Consider the following 18,357-nt stretch of genomic DNA (forward strand, 5'->3'; position numbering starts at 1 on the left):
CTTGTTCCTCCTGCGAGGAGTCAAAGGCTGGTGGCCTTTAAGTCTAAAGCTAGGGGTTGGGTTCGACCTGCCCTCCTTGCCGGCCAGGTTCCACCTGATTCCTGATTGGCTCTTCCGCTTGCTGTCGTCACAATCACTTCCTGGTCACACTGTGGACGCTTTAGCTGCTTCTACTTTTCACGGACTACGCGTCCCGTGTGGCTCTGCGGCAGCGGAAGCGGAAGCGAGTACGGAGGTACCAGCTGGTCTCCGTAGGGGGGTAGGGGGCTCCATGAATGGACGCGGCGGCGGCGGCGGGAGCGGCCTGAGCTGGGCGCCGGGGCCAGGGCCGGGGGCTGCCCGGGGCCCGCGCCGTTGTATGGGGGCTGCCTGCGGGCCCTGAGAGGAAGGGCGGGCGGGCCGAATTGAGAGGGCGGGGCCGGGCGGCCGCAGGCCGGAGGCGCGTCGGGCTGGAGCCGGTCACGATGCCCCGAAGGAAGCAAAGCCACCCGCAGCCCGTGAAATGCGAGGGGGTCAAAGGTCAGGGGTCAGGGGCCGTGAGGTGGGGAGGAGCGGGGGTGGGGTCAGTGGCGAGGATTTAGGTCTGGGTGGAGGGCGACTCCTGAGGGATGGGGTGGGCGATCTGGACTCCTAGCTTCCCATCAAGGTACCCGAGAGGGTCTGCGAGTGCGGGAAGCACGGTCTGCGAGGGTTGCTGCCCGGGTGCGGATGATGGGCTCGGTTCCTGAGGGAGAATCTACAAGCCCCCTCCTCTCTTCAGTGGATACCGAAGACTCCCTCGACGAAGGACCCGGGGCCCTGGTATTGGAGAGTGATTTGCTACTAGGCCAGGATCTGGAGTTTGAAGAAGAGGAGGAAGAGGAAGAGGAGGAAGGTGACCGCAACAGCGACCAGCTCATGGGCTTCGAGAGAGACTCTGAAGGTGGGTTTGGGGGCACTTAAGAAAGTGACCACTGGACCCCCAGCCTTTAGAAGGCGGGTTAGGTTTAGTGCTTGTGAGCAAAACATGCATTCCTGCCAGTGCGACTGGTTTAGTGTAAGTTTAGATTTGAGCTAGATTTCTTCATTTGTCTGATGGTCCTTAACTTTGTTGAGGTGAAGTTTTGGGGCCTGGTTCAAAGATGTTATGAATAGTACAGTGGAGGAATCACAAAGAGCAACTGATTACAAGTAAATGCCCTTTTAATAACCTTGTCTTGCTCCCTAGCCCATTCATTCATTAAGAGTTTAAGAGGTTTAGGGAAGCAACCTCACTCATGCTGGTACTTCACCTGCAACATAAACTCCTTTTGTACTGAGGTTTTAATCTCTACCCTCAAATATCCTTCACAGTCTTCCCTGTGATCTTAGCATCACCCCATCCTAAGTTGCTGCACTACTTATCTATCCACTTAATGCCACTTCTGGAAGATGCTTTTGAAAGTCATTGAAGGGATCCACATAAAAGAGAATCCACCCTTTAGGCTTAGAAGTAGTATTACACACAGTACTTTGTTTCTTCTCTCCAAATTTTGCCTCTTGAGGTAGTATGGAGCTGATTATAAATTAAAAACTGAGTCCTCACTGATGGATGAATTAGAAAAACGTCTCAGGCCTCCTCTGCCTTGTGTATTTTTGCTTTCTTATCCCAAGAATTACTTGTTGATTGATTTCAATCGGTGGTCCACTGTGAACCACACATTTTTTTCCATTCCGTGAACCTATGTACAACTCTGTCATCACTGAGTTAGTCCAGGCTCAGAGGTAGCTAATTCATGTTGATTATTTAGGGTCACTGAATTGAAGAGAAGGGTGGAGCCCAGCAAGTGGTGAGGCTACAAGTGAGAAAAAGGGAGTTTTGAGTCTGGTTCTGCCCTGTGTTGATGTCTCTTCTCCTGTCTGTCTCACCAGGAGACTCTCTGGGGGCCAGGCCTGGGCTTCCCTACGGGCTGAGCGACGATGAGTCTGGGGGCGGCCGCGCACTAAGTGCGGAGAGTGAAGTTGAGGAGCCAGCCAGGGGTCCAGGGGAGGCCAGGGGTGAGAGGCCAGGCCCAGCCTGCCAGCTGTGTGGGGGGCCCACAGGTGAGGGGCCGTGTTGTGGGGCAGGAGGACCGGGTGGGGGGCCCCCGCTGCCCCCACGTCTACTGTACTCATGCCGCCTCTGCGCCTTCGTGTCCCACTACTCGAGCCACCTGAAGCGGCACATGCAGACACACAGCGGGGAGAAGCCGTTCCGCTGTGGCCGCTGCCCCTACGCCTCAGCCCAGCTCGTCAACCTGACACGACACACCCGCACCCACACTGGCGAGAAGCCCTACCGCTGTCCCCACTGCCCCTTTGCCTGCAGCAGCCTGGGCAACCTGAGGCGGCATCAGCGCACCCATGGGGGGCCCCCCACCCCTCCCTGCCCGACCTGTGGCTTCCGCTGCTGTGCTCCACGTCCTGCCCAGCCTCCCAGTCCCACAGAGCAGGAGGGGGCAGTGCCTCGGCGACCTGAAGGTAAAAAGCCAGGACTAAAGGACCTGGGACACGGGTGGGTGGCCTTAGGGGGTACCTGTGTTCATAGCCCAGGTCTCACTGTCCCCACAGATGCCCTGCTGCTTCCAGATCTGAGCCTCCATGTGTCACCAGGCGGTGCCAGCTTCCTGCCAGACTGTGGGCAGCTGCGGGGTGAAGGGGAAGGCCTGTGTGGGACTGGGTCAGAACCACTGCCAGAGCTGCTGTTCCCTTGGACCTGCCGGAACTGTGGGCAAGAGCTGGAGGAGGGGGAGGGCAGTCGGCTGGGAGCAGCCACGTGTGGGCGCTGCATGCGAGGAGAGACTGGAGGTAGTGCCAGTGGGGGACCCCAGGGCCCCAGTGACAAAGGCTTCGCCTGCAGCCTCTGCCCCTTTGCCACTCATTATCCCAACCACTTGGCTCGGCACATGAAGACGCACAGTGGTGAGAAGCCCTTCCGTTGTGCCCGTTGTCCCTATGCCTCTGCTCACCTGGACAACCTGAAACGGCACCAGCGCGTCCACACGGGAGAGAAGCCCTACAAGTGCCCCCTCTGCCCCTATGCCTGTGGTAACCTGGCCAACCTCAAACGTCATGGTCGGATCCACTCTGGGGACAAACCTTTTCGGTGTAGCCTTTGCAACTACAGCTGCAATCAGAGTATGAACCTCAAACGCCACATGCTGCGGCACACAGGCGAGAAGCCCTTCCGCTGTGCCACCTGCGCCTATACCACGGGCCACTGGGACAACTACAAGCGCCACCAAAAGGTGCATGGCCATGGCGGGGCGGGAGGGCCTGGCCTCTCTGCTTCTGAGGGCTGGGCCCCACCTCACAGTCCTCCCCCGGTTTTGAGCTCTCGGGGCCCAACAGCCCTGGGTGCCACCAGTAGCCGAGCTCTCCATACAGACTCACCCTGAACTAGGTCCTTTGTCCCAGGGCTCCATGCAATAGTCCTGACCCTCCTGTGTTTTATACAGACGGACCAGAAGCCACCTTCTCCTTCCTCCCCCGCTGGCCAGGGGGCTCCACACTGACTCACCTAGGCACTGTATGGACCAGCCCAAACCCCAGGGGCAGGGGACCCATATGGACCAGGGGGCCTTGCCTTGACTGATGCACTTCATCAGCTCAGTGAGAAGGGCCCTGTATTCATCTCCACTGCTCCCGGGGGCAGTGGAGGAACTGGCTGGGGGACTGTCCAGCCTCACACCTGTTTATTTAACTTATTTCAGTGCTTTATAATAAAGGAAACACTAACAAAGCCATGTCTATGCTGAGTTGGCAGCGACAAGCACGGCTCAGGCTCACCCTTAGCACAGCAGTGCATGCTGTGATGGGGGGAGCAGGGGCAGAGAGGGAACCAGAGGTAGGCAGCAATCAGGCTGAGTTTAATGATGGGGAGCTGGGCCAGACCGTACACAGACCTCTGCCCATCCCCTTGGCTCACGGCCCTGAGAAGCCAGAAGCAGCCTGGAGGGAACTGTGGTTCCTCCCCAGGCAGGTAGCCATGGTCCCGTGGACTTTGTGCAAAATACTAAATGCTAATTTGGCATTGAGGGCCAGCTCTGGGCGATCCTTTGTATAGCCAGCCCCAGGATCGGGGGGAGGAGGAGGGAGAGGTGGGTTAGGAGGCCCCTGGCTGAGAGGAGAAAAGGGGACAAGAAAAAGGAAAATGCCCCCAGTTTGGGAGGCAGGGCAGGATACAGGCACAGGGCAAGTTTCTGAACATTCTCCCAGGGCAGAGGGCAGACATCCGAGCGCTGGAGATCACAGGTCCTCGTCTCCAATGCCCTCGAAGGCAAAATTGCCGTGGACGTCACTGGCACTGGCATCTGTACTGGGAGTGCCAATCCCCCGCAGGCTCACAGCACTCAGCTTGCTCTGGAATAAAGGGAGGGTTGGGGGTCAGAGGGCTTGAGCCTCCCTGAGATCCCCTACATACACCAACCTCACCAAGCCTCGTGGGAAACTCACTGAGAGTTTGACCATGGACTCCCGGCTGGCGTCCGGTGACTCCTGGGGAAGAGGAGGCAGCAGCATCAGAGACCTCGTGGGGAGGTCAGGCAAGGGCTGGGGGCTGGGGCACCCAGGGAGCAGTACTTACAAGCAACGGTGGTGACTTCACGGCTTGCTGGCTGTCTGAGTGTCTCAGGGTGCCCCCCACCCGCCGGCGCAGCATCTGGGGATGGAAACGTGAGGCGCTGGTAAGGGCAGGATCACTCCCATGGGAATCCTGAGCCTTTCCCCTCCCTCTCAGAAGCGTCAGCCCTAGGACAAAAGGCAGGGAGAGCACAGCCACTGCGTACCTTCCTGATACTGCCACCAGATTTCTTCACCATCAGTTCATCTACCATGGACTGCAAGCAGATACTCATCATGATAGCCTGAGGACAAGGGGAGAGCTCAGCCTGACTAGAGTGGTCACCCTGAGCCCGGCACCCCTAGGACAAGGGCTCCCACTCACATGGAGTCCTGGAAGCCCTAGACTTGGGTATCTAAGAGAGACGGTGCAATGGGCTCCAGAGGAGGCCTGAGGGTGGGCTCACACCTGGGGGCTGGTGATGGTGACCCACTGCAGCCGGTCCTTGCTCATGAGGTATTCAAAAGCCAGTTCCAGGCGCACCTCACCCCGGCCCCGGCCGGGGCTGCTTGTGCCTCCACTGGGCAGTGGCACCTGGAGAAGAAGGGGCATCAGGTTGAGTTCGTTCTCAGCCTGAGAGACTGTGCCTCTTGCCTTGACCTACTCCAGCCCATTCCCAAAGCTCAAGGCTTGCCAGGCCTCCATCCCAAAGGCCCCCGCTCCTACCCCAACTCACAGAGGAGGTGACCCGCCAGCACCGCATGCGGGTGACCCGGAAGGAGCCTTCACGGAGTTGCTGGCCAGGCAGGCGGAGCTGGAGGCTGAGCTCACTGTTGCCTGCACTCACCACCACCGGACAGTCCTTCTCTGGGAAGTCAGCCACACAGGCATCGAAGCGCAAGTAGCCGTAATGCCGCAGTGTCTGGGCCAGTCGCAGGAACTGAAACCCAGTCACCATGTGGGCGAGTCAGGAGGGGAAGCAGGACAGCCCAGAGGAAGCAACCCCTTGGAGGGAGACAGGGAGGCAAGGCTCACCTCCTTCTTGGAGACCTTCTCCTGCAGTGATTTGAGCTGCCGGTGCTGCTCCTTGGTGACCAGGATCCATCCACGCTCAATGTCTGCTACCGTCTACAGTGGAGACATGGTGTGAGGGGCAGGGGTCCAAAGAAAGTGTCCAGTTACCTCTGTCCAGCCTGACCCCTAGCCCCACATCTGAGCCAGCTCTTTGCAGTGAGTCTTCTTGACTAATCAGCTTACAAAGCAGGGAGAGTACAGGCTGTGCCAGATGCCCTCAGAGTATGCTAGGAACTTCCCCGTGAACTGGCAGTAAAGACACGAAAGGAGTTTTCTCGGCAGAGTGGGAAGGGTTCTGAGGCAGAGCCATTTTCAGGGGAAGGGTTCTGAGGCAGCTCCAAGCTCACCTGAGCATAAAGCAGGTTCAGGCCAACCCGGTTCTCCATGACATCGTCGTCATAGGCAGAGTCCCAATAACTGTGAGGCCAAGGGGTGGAAAGGGGTAATGGGGCTAAGCTGAAGGAAGACAAGAGGTAGAAAGGAAAGGGGGGCAAAACAGGAGCAATCGGCAACTATGGGGTGAAGGGTGATAAAGTTGGAGGAAGCTTGGGAGGCCTGGTAGAAAAACCCAACACTACCCCCTTGCCCAGGTCACTCTGTCTCAATACATGGCCCCATAATCCAACCCAGCACTCTCTCCCTCCTCCCAGCCCACCCCTGACCTCTTCCTTAGCACAATCTTATACTCTTGACTCCGAAGACTGGTAACAGATACATAAGGCAGCTCAAACTCTTGCAACTTCCGTACAACTATGGGTTTAAAAAAAAATGAAAATGTCAGACTCAGGGGAGGGAAAGCCCTGGGGAAATGACTGCCACATTCTTGGGGGAGACAGGGAGGCAAATTCACTACTCGAAATAGAGGGAAGTTGTAAAGTCCGGAGAAACTCACATGAAAAGGCTCCATCCTCTTTTTCTCGAACTAGAAAGAGACTGAAGTAGCCAATCAAGTCATCTGGAAGATCCAGCTTTGCAGCCACAGCCTGGGGACAAGGAAGGAAGTACAACTCCTCAAATGGGGTGGTTCCAATCATCTTAAGCCTGGGAAGGAGTGCAGGGGGCACGGGGGAAGGAAGACCAATGCAGAACAAGTGCCTCACCTCCAGGACATCCTCAGTCTGATCTGAAGTTAGCACGTTGACCAGAACTTTCTGCCCGTTGCTGAGCAGCACTTCCAAAGAGACCTCTTCTGTGGGGACCTGCTGTGTCTCCTGGTTGTGAACAAACATGGGAATGGAACAGGAGCACGTCCTTGTTAACTACATGCCCGGCGTCCAGCTCTGAACCCTTCCCAACTATGTACTTCTAGGTCCCTCCAGTGCCTTTATTTTCAGCTGCTTAATTATAAGCTGTGTTTCCGTGATTTTACTGGTACAGCAGAAACCCCCTTCCATGAAAAGGTGCCAGAATAACTCCTCTGTACTGACCTGATTAAAATGACGTGGCCCTACAGGAAGGTGCTTCAACCTTAAATCTTGGTCCCCTAAAGCCTTACCTGCTGTGCCCGACGCAGGAAACTATTGAAGGTCTCACTGCTCCCAAGCAATGGGTCTTGCCGAACTGTGGGGACAAGAGAATGATGTTTTAGTAACTTATGGTTTCCTCTTGGCTCCTTCCAGTTCTCTTCTTGGTAGGCTCCCTTTCCTTGGCTGATGGTGGCCTATCACATCTCCCAGCTGGCCTCACCCCGCTCACTGTTTGCATAATTTTTTAACTTAATTTTTATTTTTTGGCTGACCGTGCAGTATGTGGGATCTTGGGTTCCCGACCAGGGATCAAACCGGCACCCCCAGCCTTGGAAGTGCAGTCTTAACCATTGGATTGCCAGGGAAGTCCCCTGCATAAATTCCTCACCTGCCCTACCCTTAGCTACCATCTAGTTAAGTACTATCTATAGAACTTAATGTTCATCTAAAGCACATCAGACACAAATGAAGTATGAAGTTCTCCCAATTAACTGAAAATGTTTTAAGACTGTTTAGTGCCGTATTAGTACTTCTTATAGATGTCAAGGCCACAACTGCTTTTCTGATACCCAGATGCTAAAGCATCCTTGCATGTTATTTACTTTTGCTTATTAAATCAAACAAGAGGCTTCCCAGCAGGGCCTTCTACAGAATCAGCTGTTTTGACTCTCCCCATAATCCTCAACAGAGTCAGCCCCTGTTCCCTCGAGCCACTCACCAGCTTGCATGTACTTCTCTAACTGCTCTCTCCTCTGTTCCACCTCAGCAGGTGTTAAAGAGAAAAGCTTCTTTGGGGGAAACGCAGGAAGCACATTTGCCCCATATTCCTTCCGAAGCTATTTGGAGAAAGAGATACAACTCTTTACATAAACATCACAAGGGACAAGAGGCAATCCACATTCATAATGTTCTCTTGGGCTCCCCTTCCTTTTCGTCAATCACTGCTCCCCTACCGACCCTAGTCACCCAGGAAATGATTCCTTTGGCAGGAGCAGCCATTCCTCTATCCTAGATATATGTCCTTTTCAATCTTACAGTGTTCGAGTCAGCCCCTTCACAGGGTGGGAAGGGTTTATATAGGGCCAGGGCCTAGTGAGCCCCTTGATTATCTAGCAAGGCTGTATTCATTGAACCCCTACAGGAAGCAAAGGGTTTTGTAAGGAGAGTTTATGTGCACAGTCAAGTAATAGCTAAGTATATTCACAAAGCATCTTAGGATTTAAAGGGACACTGCAGATCAATGAATCCATTTTTCAATTGGAGTAGCTAAGGCCCAAAGAAATCAGGCAGCTTGCTTAGGGTTGCACAACTAGTTATCAGTAGAATCAAGACTCTACTGAATTAAATACAGAGCTCACAATCTGGTGAGGAGAACAGAAACATTACATCACAGACACAGGATAACTGGAACAGCTACACCCACTCAGGTGCATCAAGGAACACAGACCCAAACTGATGAATGGTTTGTATGAACCGGGAAAAGAATTTCAAGTTGCAGCTCAGCTGACAGAAGGAAAGTGCTTTGGCAGCCGAGGGGAAAGGGTGGGCGATCTCTCCATGCACAGGCACAGGCAGTGTACAGGCTGTGTAAGACGGGGGCAGAGAAGCAGGAAGGAGAATGTGAGTATAGACAGGGGTGGTTAGAGTGGCAGACATTAAGCTTCCTAGGGAGTTCCCCGGAAATGTCACACGACCAGATAAAGCACTAAATCCTTCCCTAACTACAGCCTACGGATAAGCGACGAGGCGGGAAATGGAGACGCTGGTGCCCAGGTGGAGGATAGGGCTTGACGCTGCCTCAAGGCAGGGGTGCCAGTCCCACCTGCTCGTGCAGCCCCAGGAGCTGGCTGTAGCGCACCCGACAGTGCAGGACTCCATTCACGTGAATGTTATAGGCCTGAGGACACAAAAGCAGGCAAGCATTTTAGGGTCGCGGTCTGGGGCGGTCCCCTTGCGAACCCTGGCCGGAAGTGGCCTGGCACAGCTGCGCTGAGGAACGCGCCGAGATCTTCCGAGGACTGCCAGTCCATCTCCCCCAGAGCCAGGTCCCAACGCAGAAGGGCCAGTCGGGGCAAACTCGAGCGCTCGGGCTGCAGTCTTCTTCCCCAAGAGGCCAGTGACGCCCACCAGAGTAGCCGCGGCCCAGCCGAGGGAGGCGATGCGGCCGAACAAAGGACCTACAGGAGATGGGGCGACCTCTGGACTAATCTCAGACGTAATATAAGCTCCAAGCGAGGCCGTCGGGAGTCGGCGGCCTGTGACCAGGCCTGAAAGGTGGCAGCCAGACCTCGGAGGCCACTCGGAGAGGCTCCGGCCCGTTATCCCCGCCCCTGCCCGATTGGGCTCCGGCCGCTCCTCACCACGTAGGCGGAGCCGCCGCTGTCCCCGCTGCGGGACTCGGTTTCAGGAATGGAAAAGTGCATATTCCCTGCAGCAGGGCCCGGCCGGGCTCCGGACTATAAGGGCCGCAGCGGCTTTGCACGCTCGCCTCCGCTTCTCAGCGCGTCCCCGCAGTCTCGCTCGCCATTTTGGGGGGGTGGGGGTGGGCGCGAGATCGGCTATGGGAAGGGCTGGGAACGTCCGCTCTGGGACGCAGCGCCGCCTGGCATTCTGGGAATTGTAGTCTAAGGGATTAGGAGCCTGAAATTGCGATGGCCCTTATCGCGACCCGTAGCCCGGGGCGGGGCCCCAGTGCACGCAGGGGTTTGTAGTCCTCCTGGAGCTGCGCGCCACGGCTGTCTACCCAGGGGGCGCTCTAGTCGCGGTGACCCCGGCGGGCGGAGCCTAGAACGGAGGGTGATGGCTACCGTGGCCGTGGCTGTTCGCGAGGGTGAGTGAAGGGCCGGGCGCACAAATAAGTACGTGAGCCAACGGCTCCAGAAGGCTATTGCTGGGCCCTGGGTCCCTTTGGGCCCCGTCATTTGGTTCCCGCGCCACGACGGACTCTGGCCGGCAGTGCCTCGGACGCACTCTGCGCCGCGCACCGGGTAGTTTCTCCGGGAAGAGTGCGTGCTCGCTTCTTTCCCCCGCCAGGCTTCCCTTTGATCCGGCCGCGCACTGCGTCCCCACGCGGATCCCAGGCTCACCTCCCGCCTGGTGGCGGAGCCGAGCTCTGGTCATGCCGAGCCAGCTGTGCCGAGTACGAGTCTCCCCAAACCCTCCCGGAGCCTTTCTAGTTCACTTTGTGCCCTGTTTTCTGATGCAGACTCGGGATCTGGGATGAAGGCGGAGCTTGCTCCTCGGCCTGGGGTAAGTGAGGGTGCCCGCACAAGCTACCTACCCTGTCAGGCAGTACGCAGGAGCCTGTATCAACTTCATTCCGCCCCAGCCTCCATCCTCGTTCCACTTTTATTTTTCGGTAAAGCCAGGAGATTTTTACAGAGTTTTGTCAGCCTTATGGTAGTGTGACTCTGACTTGAAGGAGAAACTTCTATCCCTGTGGGCTCTTAGCTTGTAACAAGGAGCTGGTGAAACTCAGGAAGGATTAGGGACCGTGTGGGAGTCTAGTAAGTATCCAGTAGTGTTTATTCATTTTTGGAATTATTGGAGAAGAGCAGTATTGTGTGTCTGTGTCTTAGGCAGGGGGGAGGGAGATGACCCAAGAAGAAAAGCTGCAGCTTCGGAAAGAAAAGAAACAGCAGAAGAAGAAACGGAAGGAGGAAAAGGGGGCAGAAACAGAAACTGGCTCCGCTGTATCTGCAGCCCAGTGTCAAGGTGCGGGGGCTTTTCAAAGGGCTGGGATGCGAAGCTGGTAAAGGGATGTGGTGGGAGAAAAGTCGGGGAGACAGGACAAAGTTGATTTGAACAAGTGAAAAGGAAAAGAGGCTTTGGTTGGGCATAGCTATTACTTACCTGCCCAAGAGGCTTGGGCACCTCCCTCTTCTACCTTTAGTAGGCCCAGCCAAACACCTGGCAGGACCGGACAGTCAGTTGGGCACTGCCAAGGAGAAAGTTCCAGCAGGTAGGAGTAAAGCTGAACTTCGAGCTGAACGGAGGGCCAAGCAAGAGGCTGAGCGGGCCCTGAAGCAGGCGAGAAAAGGGGACCAAGGAGGGCCACCTCCTCAAGCCTGCCCCAGCACAGCTGGAGAAACGCCCTCAGGTATTGTCCCTTCATTTCGAGATCTCCGTTGATTCAAAGGCCTATGTTAGCTCAGGCTTTCCCACCAGAGAACAGCTGCCAGTTTTTACCTTGGTTCCCAGACTTCACAGTTCTCCCGTCAGCCTCTTCCTACCGCTGTTTCTTCATCTACTTTTTTTCTCCAGTTTTCTACCCGCCTCAAATTTCTCTTGATGTCCCTTATGCCCTGAAAGCAGATTTCTCTTTATCACCTACAGTGTCTTGAAGACACGATTGTTATCTTCTAGGAGTGAAGCGTCTACCTGAGCATAGTCAGGTTGATGACCCCACACTTCTGAGAAGGCTTGTGAAAAAACCAGAGCGAGAGCAGGTAAGAAGTGGGTTTGGAGTATGGCCAGAAAGAGCCTAGGGAGATGGAATAGAGGGAGGAAAGTTGCTTGGGGCAAAGTGAGACCTTGGAAAAGGATGAGTATTTGGGTCAAAGCGGGCTCACTGTCTTCTTCCTTCCCAGCATCATCCCACAGTTTTAAACTCTGGGCCTTTGGTCCTGTCCCCTTGTTTTGTCAAGGTTCCTACACGAAAGGATTATGGATCCAAAGTCAGTCTCTTCTCCCACTTACCCCAGTACAGCAGACAAAACTCTTTGACCCAGTTTATGAGGTAGGATTTTATGAAGCTGTCATAACTTTTAAGTCTGAGGAGTTTTAGTAATTCTGTTTTCAAAATGACTGGAACCTGGAGGTTGGATCTGTGGAAAGAAGTATGAATACAAGGCAGAACTCTTGAGGAAATGGGGGTGTCTGTGCTAGTGAAGGAGGTTCATTTTCATCAGAGGCAGGTGGGCAGTAGGTGCTCAAGTTCCCTTGCAAAGTGTGTGACACCGCCATCCCATCAGCATCCCATCCTCTGTGATCCACCCAGCCATGGTGCGGCTCGGCCTGCAGTACTCCCAGGGCCTGGTCAGTGGCTCCAATGCCCGGTGCATCGCCCTGCTTCGTGCCTTGCAGCAGGTATGTCCCATCTTATTCCCTCTTATGACCTAGCCTCACCTTCTCCAACACTACCCCAGCTTCTCTCAGCCAGAGTCATCTCTAGGGGAAGATGAAATGACACCATCCTAGAAGACTCTCCTCAGAGAATCTCACCCTATCCCCCTTTCAGCGACTTTTGTCAGGGGCCTTTTTACCAATCAATCTGTGTACCTATAGGTGATTCAGGACTATACAACACCTCCCAGTGAAGAATTGTCAAGGGACCTAGTGAATAAACTAAAGCCCTACTTCAGGTAAGGATGACCACTGCATGTCTCCTCCCACTCTTTACCTTGTTCCGTCCTTTTCTTGAATCCTTTTTTTTGCTCTTCTATCTCTGTTTTTAATTTTTCTGTCTTCTCTTTCAAAAGATGTTTTTAAATATAAAAGCTTTGTGAGCTGTGAAGCGTTGCATGGATGCAAGATGTTGTTGTTGTTGTTGTAGCTTCCTGACTCAATGCCGTCCCCTGTCAGCCAGCATGTACAACGCCATCAAGTTCCTTAACAAGGAGATCACGGGTGTGAGCAGCTCCAAGCGGGAAGAGGAGGTGATGAGTATGAGGCATGAGCAAGGCATGCATGGGAGGATGGAGCTGGAAACATATTTGGGACTCCCAGGAAGGGCAGCTATCTGGTCTGCCTGGGCAGGGGTTAAGGAGGTGGTTGGACTGTCTAACCTGGGCCCCCTTTAGTCACATTGTTATACACATGTTCAAGTATCTGGCATGATAATCAAAGGAAAAAAATGTCCATTTCTTGTTCCTTAAGTGTCTTACTCCATTAGGCCAAGTCAGAACTACGAGCAGCTATTGACAGATATATAAAAGAGAAGATTGTGCTTGCAGCTCAGGCAATCTCACGCTTTGCTTATAAGAAGATCAGTAATGGAGATGTGATCCTGGTATATGGATGGTATGGGCCAGACCCTACGACCAAGAAAACTGGGAAGTGAAATGATCTGAAGAAGGGACTGCCCCTTTGCCCTTTAGGAATGAGCTGACCATCAGTCAGTGACATTTATAACTGAATCCTCCTCTCCCTTCGCTCCAGCTCATCTCTGGTATCACAAATTCTTCAGGAGGCTTGGGCTAAGGGCCGGCAATTTCGTGTGGTAGTGGTGGACAGCCGGCCACGGCTGGAGGGAAAGCACACGCTACGTTCTCTGGTCCGTGCTGGGGTCCCTGCCTCCTACCTGCTGATTCCTGCAGCTTCCTATGTGCTCCCAGAGGTGAGGGCAGAGTAAAGGGACTCCAAAGTGGAGTAAAAGGGTACAGTAGTACAGACATAATCTCATCTTCCCAACATTGCAGTTACCTAGAAATCCTAAAACTCTATAACCTTGTTGATAGCTAATAGGAAGAACATCTCTGGCACATTACACAGCATGTCTAGCTATGACAGGAACTTTGTATTAAACTAGCAGCCACCACCAGGGAACCAGAAAAAAGAAACTTCAGAGTTCAGTCTTCCTGTGGGTGGTGCAGTGAATCAGTGGTCAGGTGTTTTCCAAGGGCCATTATTACGATTTGTTACTCAATGTCTTAATGTTGCTGTCCTGGGTAGGAGTTGGAAACCTTATTCTGTATTGGTCACACATGATTTTTTTTTTCCTTCTCTCTACTCTTCAAAATAGGTTTCTAAAGTGCTACTGGGAGCTCATGCTCTCCTGGCGAATGGGTCTGTGATGTCCCGGGTAGGGACAGCACAGCTGGCCCTGGTGGCACGGGCCCATAATGTACCAGTGCTGGTCTGCTGTGAAACATACAAGTTCTGTGAGCGTGTGCAGACTGATGCCTTTGTTTCTAATGAGCTAGGTAAGGAGGCCCAGGCGGGCAGAAGAGAAAGTTCCGGGGACCTGAGAAGATTTGGGAGGGAGAAGGGAGGTTGAACTACAACTTATTTTTTAAAAGTACATAAAAGGGTGTACCTCCTATTGCAGATGACCCTGATGATCTGCTGTGTGAGCGAGGAGAACATGTGGCCCTGGCTAACTGGCAGAACCACTCGTCCCTACGGTTGTTGAATCTGGTCTATGATGTGACCCCCCCAGAACTGGTGGACCTGGTGATCACAGAGCTGGGGATGATCCCTTGCAGTTCTGTACCTGTTGTCCTACGAGTCAAGAGTAGTGACCAGTGAGTGGCGGAACACAGGGTCAATAAATGACATACTCCCTACACTCAGCAACTCTGCTGCCTGTTATCTCTTTTAGCATCACCACCACTTAGGAGTCCAGACTCAGTCCCTCTTAGCACCTGCTGCGAACCTCTAGATAAACCTTTATGGAAATGTTCTCAGGTGATTAGGTCCATGCCAGTGCTTTGGGGCCAAAGTGAAGGTCAGTATGGAGACCAAAAATTATCCCAAGTCATCAACCATTTATTGAGCATCTATGTGCCAGACACTGAGCTAGATATAAGGAGCAGTACAATAAGGACAAGTAAGAGTCCTACCCTTAGTATTTAGTGTTGTTATTATATTAATGTTAAACAAATACAATGGTATTTATATTAAATAATGTTACAATTAATATATTAATATTTTATATTCTTAGTACTCAGTAGTTAACATGTGTTGGAAACTGTTGGCCCTTTCTTATTTACGGAGATTAATACCATCCTATGAAGTGAGATTTTACAGATGAGAAAACTGAGGCACAGAGAGTTGACGTTACTTGCCCAATGTAACACTAAGTAAACTGGCATGCGATCTCAGGCATTCTGGGTCTAGAGTCTGTGCCTTTAATTTTTTTTTTTTTTTTTGTGCCTTTAATTTTTATGCTGTGTGCTGTTAGGGAGTACTCATGATGGAGGAAGACAGACAGTGACTACCGTATGAGATAAATTCTACTAGTAGTAATGAACAGAGTTCATTGGAAGCAACTCAGGAGATCTAGTGAGGTTGGGCAAGACTTCACAGCTAACATCTGACCTAGGCCTTGAAGGAGAAGAAATTTCCCAATTGGAAAAAGGATGAGAAGGCAGATCAGCAGAGGAAATAACTTAGACTACAGAATAGGCCTTAAAATGATCAGCCAGTTCCAAAGTGTCAAGTCATGTGGTAAAGCTAGAATGGAGGCTTATGTGGAGAATTAGTGATAAAGCTATTAACATAGGTTGGATTAGGTTCAGATTGTGAGAGTCTGACCATTATGGTTAGCCTAAAAAACAGAAGAGTCATCCATTTTGTGTGTATGTATGTGTGTGTTTTACTGAAAAATTTCAAGCACCATAGAAGTACAGTGAAGTATTCAAAAAATCCCCCTCACTAAATGCAGTAATTATCAAGATTTCCCATGAATGCTTTCTGTTTCCCTTTTTTTTTTCCTTGCAGAAGTTGCATTAGAGCAAATCCCAGTCATTATATCATTTTACTCCTCCAAACATCAGCATATCTCTAAAATATATGGAAACTTACCATGTTATTACACTTATTAAATTCTTGCTTATCTTTGTCTAATCCATAATCAGATTTCCTTCATTGTCTCAAAAGTGGCTTTTTACAGTTGAATCAGGATCCATACATTATCTGTGGTTGTTATGTCTTGAATTTTTTGAATCAAAAGCAGTCTTCTCAGCCTTCCTTCTTTTCTCATGACATTTAACTTGTTGTAGGAACCAGGCTGATTGTGTTTCATACTGCCTCACATCAGGTTGGTTAGTCCATTTTCAGTGATGAATGGATCCGTTTTTGATTGTTGCCTGAATTATTTCATTAGAGGATGCAACATGGTAAATTTTTTCCCTAATTACATCATTCTACGCTTAGTAGCTGATAATCTTCTATAAAGAACTGTCTCTCATCAGTTCATTTCAGTTGCTAAGTCATGTCTGACTCTTTGCGACCCCATGGACTGCAGCATGCCAGGCTTCCCTGTCCATCACCAACTTCCGGAACTTGATCAAACTCATGTTCATCAAGTTGGTGATGCCATCCAACCATCTCATCCTCTGTCTGTTGTCCCCTTTTCCTCCTGCCTTCAATCTTTCCCAGCATCAGGGTCTTTTCCAATGAGTCAGTTCTTTGCATCAAGTGGCCAAAGTATTGGAGCTTCAGCTTCAGCATTAGTCATCAGTTGCTATTCTGAATTACTAATTCATACTGGAAAGGCAAGATCAATGCTTAATTTTTTAAATTGTCAATTTTCAGGAATTGATCACGTTACTTCCAATGCCATGCAATGAGAAGTTGTTGAATTTTTGCTTTTTCTCTATAAAAATCATGAATTCTTTTTTTTTTTTATATTGAGCATACCACTCAATCATCAAAATTAAGCAGAGGTTCAACAGGATCAGCCCTGTGCTTTAGAAAGCTAACTGGTAGATATTAGAGATGGAGAAACAGATCAGTAAAAAAAGATTGCCCATCAGTCAAAATCACAAGTGCGCCTAAATTTTGGTCCAGCAATTCTGCTTCTAGGAATTTATACATATGAAGTAACTTAGATACAAGGTTATTTACAGCAGCATCTTATTTTCGCCCTTTTTGGCCCCTGTGAGGCGTGCCCCCTACAGTGGAAACAGGGAGTCTTAACCACTGGACCAACAGGGAAGTCCATATGTAACAGAGCAAGACACCATGGGACCTTCCCAGACAGGCTTTCCCCTGCATCCTCTGCTTTAGCTCCTCTCTCAGGTAACTCAATAGTAGTATTTGATGCACATTTCCCAAGTTGTTTTGCAGATGTAAAACATCTTCCCTCTCCAACAGATGGAAGATGTTAACTACCATGAGCACACAGCTGAAACCTTTTGGGGCATTCAGGGCCTTTAGGCATGAGCCACTCAACTCCTTGTATGGCCCTGCAGTAAACATTTTTTTGTTCCAAACTCCCACGTTTCAGTTTGTTTGGCTTCATTGTGTATCAGGCACATGAACTTGCACTAACACATAGAGCAGCATTGTTTGTATTAGCAAAAGACTGGAAACCACCTAGATACCCATCAATAATAAGAACTAACATTACATTTATATAATTACATACTAAGCAGTCATAGGGGCTTCCCAGGTGACTCTGTGTTAAAGAATCTGCCTACCAATGCAGGAGACTGCAGGTTCTATCCCTGGGTCAGGAAGATTCCCTAGAGAAGGAAATGGGAAACCCATTCAAGTATTTCTTGACTGGGAAATCCCATGAACAGAGGAGCCTGGTGGGCTACAGTCTATGGGGTCTCAAAGAGTTGGACATGACTTAACAACTGAGCACACACAAGAAATCTAACAATAAGGAAGGTTTTTATATATAGCAATGGAATAGTCTCCAAGGTACACTCAGTTAAAAGTAAGGTGCAGGACAATGTAGATGCTGTTTGAATTAAAATGGGGAAAGATATATATGTATTTGCATGAGTATAAATACAGAAAATGTCTTGGACTTGTAACAAGAAACTGCCTACGTAGATGTGATCCGGGAGACTGGAGAGAGAAGTGGAAAAGTCTTCACTATACCCTATGCATCTTTTGAATTTGGAATCATGTGAATGTCTTATCCCCCAAATAGATACAATTATTAATATGAGAAAGATTTTGCAATAGTTGAAGTCAAAGATAATCTAATCTGAGGCAATAGGAATGGCAAAGAGTCAGGTTTGTTCAGTAGAGAAATAAATGCTTGAAACAAGTTTTTTAATGAAGAGAGAAATGCTTGAAATTGAGAGGAAACACTGAACATATGTATTAGAGGAACCACAGCCTCCACTGCACCCACTTCAGCACCCTCACAAAGCCTGCCCTAAGCCACAGCACAGCCTTAGCTTGTTTTAGGCCACTTAAGACGAATGGGATGGGAGTCCTCTTGCTCTAGCTTTTCAATCCTGGCTAGCTTGAAGCGATTTAGCAGCAGCAGCAGCAGCTTCTCCCTTGGTTTTCATAAATATTTTGTGTAACCAAGGGAATTTAATAGATGAGATTATCTGGGAAAAGACTGGTTTACCCCATCCTTTCCTGTCCATATTTGTATATCCTGAACTCTCCTATTCGGTATATGCAGACCTGTGTGATTTACAGCTTTAAATGCCTCAGGAAACGGCAGAAGTTTGTTACATTCTTTCTCCAACCACAACCGACCACCCAGGGAGGGAGTGGGGAGAGGCCTACGACCAAGGGGAGGGTCCAAGCCTGAGGATCATTTGAGTAGAGCGTCTCCAAGCC

The 18,357-nt window shown here is 51.0% G+C and overlaps 3 protein-coding genes across 11 annotated transcripts; 2 read left to right on the plus strand and 1 right to left on the minus strand.

Annotated features, from left to right (window-relative positions):
* The first annotated feature begins 107 nt into the window (after positions 1–107).
* On the plus strand, positions 108–3,739 carry ZNF513 (zinc finger protein 513). Of its 4 annotated transcripts, XM_025261359.3 has the most exons (5): positions 244–519; positions 761–922; positions 1,891–2,478; positions 2,569–3,245; positions 3,456–3,739. In XM_025261359.3, exons 1-5 carry the CDS (start codon positions 465–467, stop codon positions 3,510–3,512), a joined length of 1,539 nt encoding a protein of 512 aa, XP_025117144.1. In that variant the 5' UTR covers positions 244–464; the 3' UTR covers positions 3,513–3,739. The 4 variants fall into 4 exon arrangements, with proteins under 4 accessions (XP_025117146.1, XP_025117144.1, XP_025117143.1 ...); XM_025261361.3 differs by lacking the exon at positions 244–519 and adding an exon at positions 108–235 and having other exon boundaries at positions 2,569–3,739; XM_025261358.3 differs by having other exon boundaries at positions 245–519; positions 2,569–3,739.
* Positions 3,740–3,845: 106 nt separating this feature from the next.
* On the minus strand, positions 3,846–9,653 carry SNX17 (sorting nexin 17). Its single transcript, XM_006046167.4, has 15 exons — positions 9,459–9,653; positions 8,921–8,995; positions 7,817–7,934; positions 7,128–7,192; positions 6,733–6,843; positions 6,525–6,615; positions 6,295–6,382; positions 5,980–6,049; positions 5,594–5,686; positions 5,295–5,498; positions 5,027–5,152; positions 4,785–4,862; positions 4,583–4,657; positions 4,453–4,494; positions 3,846–4,359 (listed from the first exon to the last, which is right to left on the minus strand). The coding sequence occupies exons 1-15, from the start codon at positions 9,519–9,521 to the stop codon at positions 4,246–4,248; spliced, it is 1,413 nt and encodes a 470-aa protein (XP_006046229.2). The 5' UTR covers positions 9,522–9,653; the 3' UTR covers positions 3,846–4,245.
* Positions 9,654–9,816: 163 nt separating this feature from the next.
* Positions 9,817–14,390, plus strand: EIF2B4 (eukaryotic translation initiation factor 2B subunit delta). 6 transcript variants are annotated; one of them, XM_006046171.4, is made up of 13 exons: positions 9,817–9,928; positions 10,304–10,347; positions 10,677–10,812; positions 10,991–11,197; positions 11,464–11,546; positions 11,745–11,836; positions 12,072–12,186; positions 12,385–12,461; positions 12,653–12,755; positions 12,992–13,119; positions 13,258–13,435; positions 13,841–14,021; positions 14,147–14,390. In XM_006046171.4, the coding sequence occupies exons 1-13, from the start codon at positions 9,898–9,900 to the stop codon at positions 14,344–14,346; spliced, it is 1,575 nt and encodes a 524-aa protein (XP_006046233.1). In that variant the 5' UTR covers positions 9,817–9,897; the 3' UTR covers positions 14,347–14,390. The 6 variants fall into 6 exon arrangements, with proteins under 6 accessions (XP_006046233.1, XP_006046234.1, XP_025117148.1 ...); XM_006046172.4 differs by having other exon boundaries at positions 10,994–11,197; XM_044926135.2 differs by lacking the exon at positions 9,817–9,928 and adding an exon at positions 9,972–10,103.
* Positions 14,391–18,357: the final 3,967 nt, after the last annotated feature.

This window comes from Bubalus bubalis, chromosome 12, assembly GCF_019923935.1.
Source record: "Bubalus bubalis isolate 160015118507 breed Murrah chromosome 12, NDDB_SH_1, whole genome shotgun sequence".
Taxonomy (NCBI): Eukaryota; Metazoa; Chordata; class Mammalia; order Artiodactyla; family Bovidae; genus Bubalus; species Bubalus bubalis.

Coding starts and splice junctions, on each gene's coding strand:
- ZNF513 (XM_025261358.3), top strand. CDS start 465: ATGCCCCGAAGGAAGCAAAGCCACCCGCAGCCCGTGAAATGCGAGGGG. Junction 520..760: donor GAAATGCGAGGGGGTCAAAG/GTCAGGGGTCAG, acceptor TCCTCTCTTCAG/TGGATACCGAAGACTCCCTC. Junction 923..1,890: donor CTTCGAGAGAGACTCTGAAG/GTGGGTTTGGGG, acceptor CTGTCTCACCAG/GAGACTCTCTGGGGGCCAGG.
- SNX17 (XM_006046167.4), bottom strand. CDS start 9,521: ATGCACTTTTCCATTCCTGAAACCGAGTCCCGCAGCGGGGACAGCGGC. Junction 5,687..5,979: donor TGAACCTGCTTTATGCTCAG/GTGAGCTTGGAG, acceptor TCTCCACTGTAG/ACGGTAGCAGACATTGAGCG. Junction 5,499..5,593: donor AGAAGGTCTCCAAGAAGGAG/GTGAGCCTTGCC, acceptor ACTGGGTTTCAG/TTCCTGCGACTGGCCCAGAC.
- EIF2B4 (XM_006046171.4), top strand. CDS start 9,898: ATGGCTACCGTGGCCGTGGCTGTTCGCGAGG. Junction 12,187..12,384: donor TGCTTCGTGCCTTGCAGCAG/GTATGTCCCATC, acceptor GTGTACCTATAG/GTGATTCAGGACTATACAAC. Junction 12,462..12,652: donor AAACTAAAGCCCTACTTCAG/GTAAGGATGACC, acceptor TTGTTGTTGTAG/CTTCCTGACTCAATGCCGTC.